Source organism: Mizuhopecten yessoensis, unplaced genomic scaffold (genome assembly GCF_002113885.1).
Source record: "Mizuhopecten yessoensis strain PY_sf001 unplaced genomic scaffold, ASM211388v2 scaffold877, whole genome shotgun sequence".
In the NCBI taxonomy this organism is placed as follows: domain Eukaryota; kingdom Metazoa; phylum Mollusca; class Bivalvia; order Pectinida; family Pectinidae; genus Mizuhopecten; species Mizuhopecten yessoensis.
Genome location: NW_018403766.1, coordinates 13,813 through 16,049, shown reverse-complemented (window position 1 = coordinate 16,049; position 2,237 = coordinate 13,813). Strand labels below are relative to the sequence as shown.

At 39.6% G+C, this 2,237-nt stretch overlaps 1 protein-coding gene across 1 annotated transcript; it reads right to left on the bottom strand.

Moving 5' to 3' along the window:
• Nucleotides 1-491: 491 nt before the first annotated feature.
• Nucleotides 492-2,226, bottom strand: LOC110453673 (the record flags this gene model as incomplete). Its single annotated transcript, XM_021502735.1, has 2 exons — nt 1,944-2,226; nt 492-773 (listed from the first exon to the last, which is right to left on the bottom strand). Coding segments are annotated over exons 1-2 (547 nt in total), but the record flags the coding sequence as incomplete, so codon positions are not given.
• Nucleotides 2,227-2,237: the final 11 nt, after the last annotated feature.

Here is a 2,237-nt window from a genome sequence, read left to right as displayed (position 1 = left end):
TAATACAATGTGGCCCCATTACATGGTGTCAATGTAATACAATGTGCCCCCATTACATGGTATCAATGTAATACAATGTGCCCCATTACATGGTGTCAGTGTAATACAATGTGTCCCCATTACATGGTGTCAATTTAATACAATGTGTCCTCATTACACGGTGTCAATGTAATACAATGTGTCCCCATTACATGGTGTCAGTGTAATACAATGTGTCCCCATTACATGGTGTCANTGTCCCCATTACATGGTGTCAGTGTAATACAATGTGTCCCCATTACATGGTGTCAGTGTAATACAATGTGTCCCCATTACATTGTGTCAGTGTAATACAATGTGCCCCCATTACATGGTGTCAATGTAATATAATGTGCCCAAAATATTTTTTTAAATTTTAATACAGCGAATGAACGTACCAAAGACTGTTTATTGCTGTACAGAAAGTAGGCATGGTTTACATTAACACGAGGTATTGATGTTAAATATGTTACCTTCTGGACGAATCTCAAATGGGACGGTCAGCAACCCTGGTACGGTATTAGTGACATTTACGTGGTACTTCAGTAAGTCTGACCATGTGGTGACCGTGACCTTTCCCCTGATAGTGTACATATAGGCGTTGTTTTTTGTGACATCAGGTGTTTTCAAACCCTCTGACCATTGAATCGTGGGCGTTGGGTTGGCGATCACAGTTACATTGAGTACGACTGTTTGACCCTTTTTCCCTGCCACTCCAATCACAGCATTCACGCCGCCATATCTTCGTGGGACACCTACAATATAAAACAAATCCTAGTCATTTTGGTACTTGGTAGTTTCAGTAACTTAGAGAAGGACATTCCGATAATTTTTTATAAAAACAAAAATGTGCTGAGGTATCTTAAAAGATAAAGTCAGTAACACACAAGACAAAAAGCACTAACAAAATACGAAGCTGAAATGTCAGTCAAAGGGCTAAAAATCTTATAGAATATATCAAAGTGACTTTTGAGAAGTACCGAAACGCCTTATACAGGTAACGAAACATCTTGGTACTAAAATGACTAAGAACCAAAACATCTGTACCTCCAATTAGGCACACATAAACAACATCACCTGGACAGGTAACTGTACCTACCATCTGGACCGCCCGGTCAGTCTGAAGGCAAAACACCATCAATCAGCACCTAATGGAAGGTCCTTGATGTTACCTTATAGATAAACCATTAGCGTTCATCAAGTACCATTTTAGCCTTAATTATAAACAATAGCCTTTTGATTGTTTAATCTCTGGTAAAAATGCAATGAATTATTGAATCGTTAGCCATGTTTTGTGCTGGTGGTTATAATCTTGTTTACCCCTGAAATTTCATAATGAACTACTCCAACCTTTGAATTGGAAGAGTTCAAATGTGTTTTCAGGGGTGAGAGGGTTAAGGCCATTTCATAGGAAGTTGTCTCATTTTAACAGCAGGACGAGCGGTACTGTCGCTGCACCATGACACATTGTGCCTCAGGTGAGTTAGAAAGTGTGTAAGCTTTTAGCCCAATGTTGAGATTTTTCATCGAATATATATTTTTATGGCTGTTTTTGAAACAGTTTGAAGATAAACAACAGCATATCTATATCCCTAGACAAATAGTATCAGAGGATGTTTACATTTGTTATTATAGGGAAAATCCTGTAATCTGATTGGTCGAGACAAATTGTTTATTTCACACTGTCACATTCGTTTTAACATTAAGTCAATGGAATGGTGCTTCACAACGCCCTTGCGTAGAGTGACAGTGCAAAATAGTGACCGCAAAGAAGATGCACATAAGGTTCATAGTTTTTTGTCATACATGTGGACTAATTTTGGTATAATAAAATAAAAACTACATTCATTAGAGTGTGACAGTGCCTAGAGTCACCCCGAGGGTATCACTGTCACCCGAGGCAAATCCTACTGGTATATACTTACAACTGACTTGAAGTTCAAACTGTCTCCTCGAAGGGTCGGCGTTACTTCTATTCTGCGTTACAAAGTTGGTCGCCCTGACGTCATACGTTCCTGTATGGTTGCACTGGAGGTTGTCTAATTTTATGTCATATTTTCCAGTACCGACTGCGACCTTTGTCTGGCTACGTAATAGGGTGACGTCAGCATCTGGGCTGCTGTCAACATCAACACGGAGTTCCAAGCTGGAGCCTTCTGTGTACCTTACCTCACTACTGTCAACTCGCATGTACTGGTTATCAACATCATCTCGATACC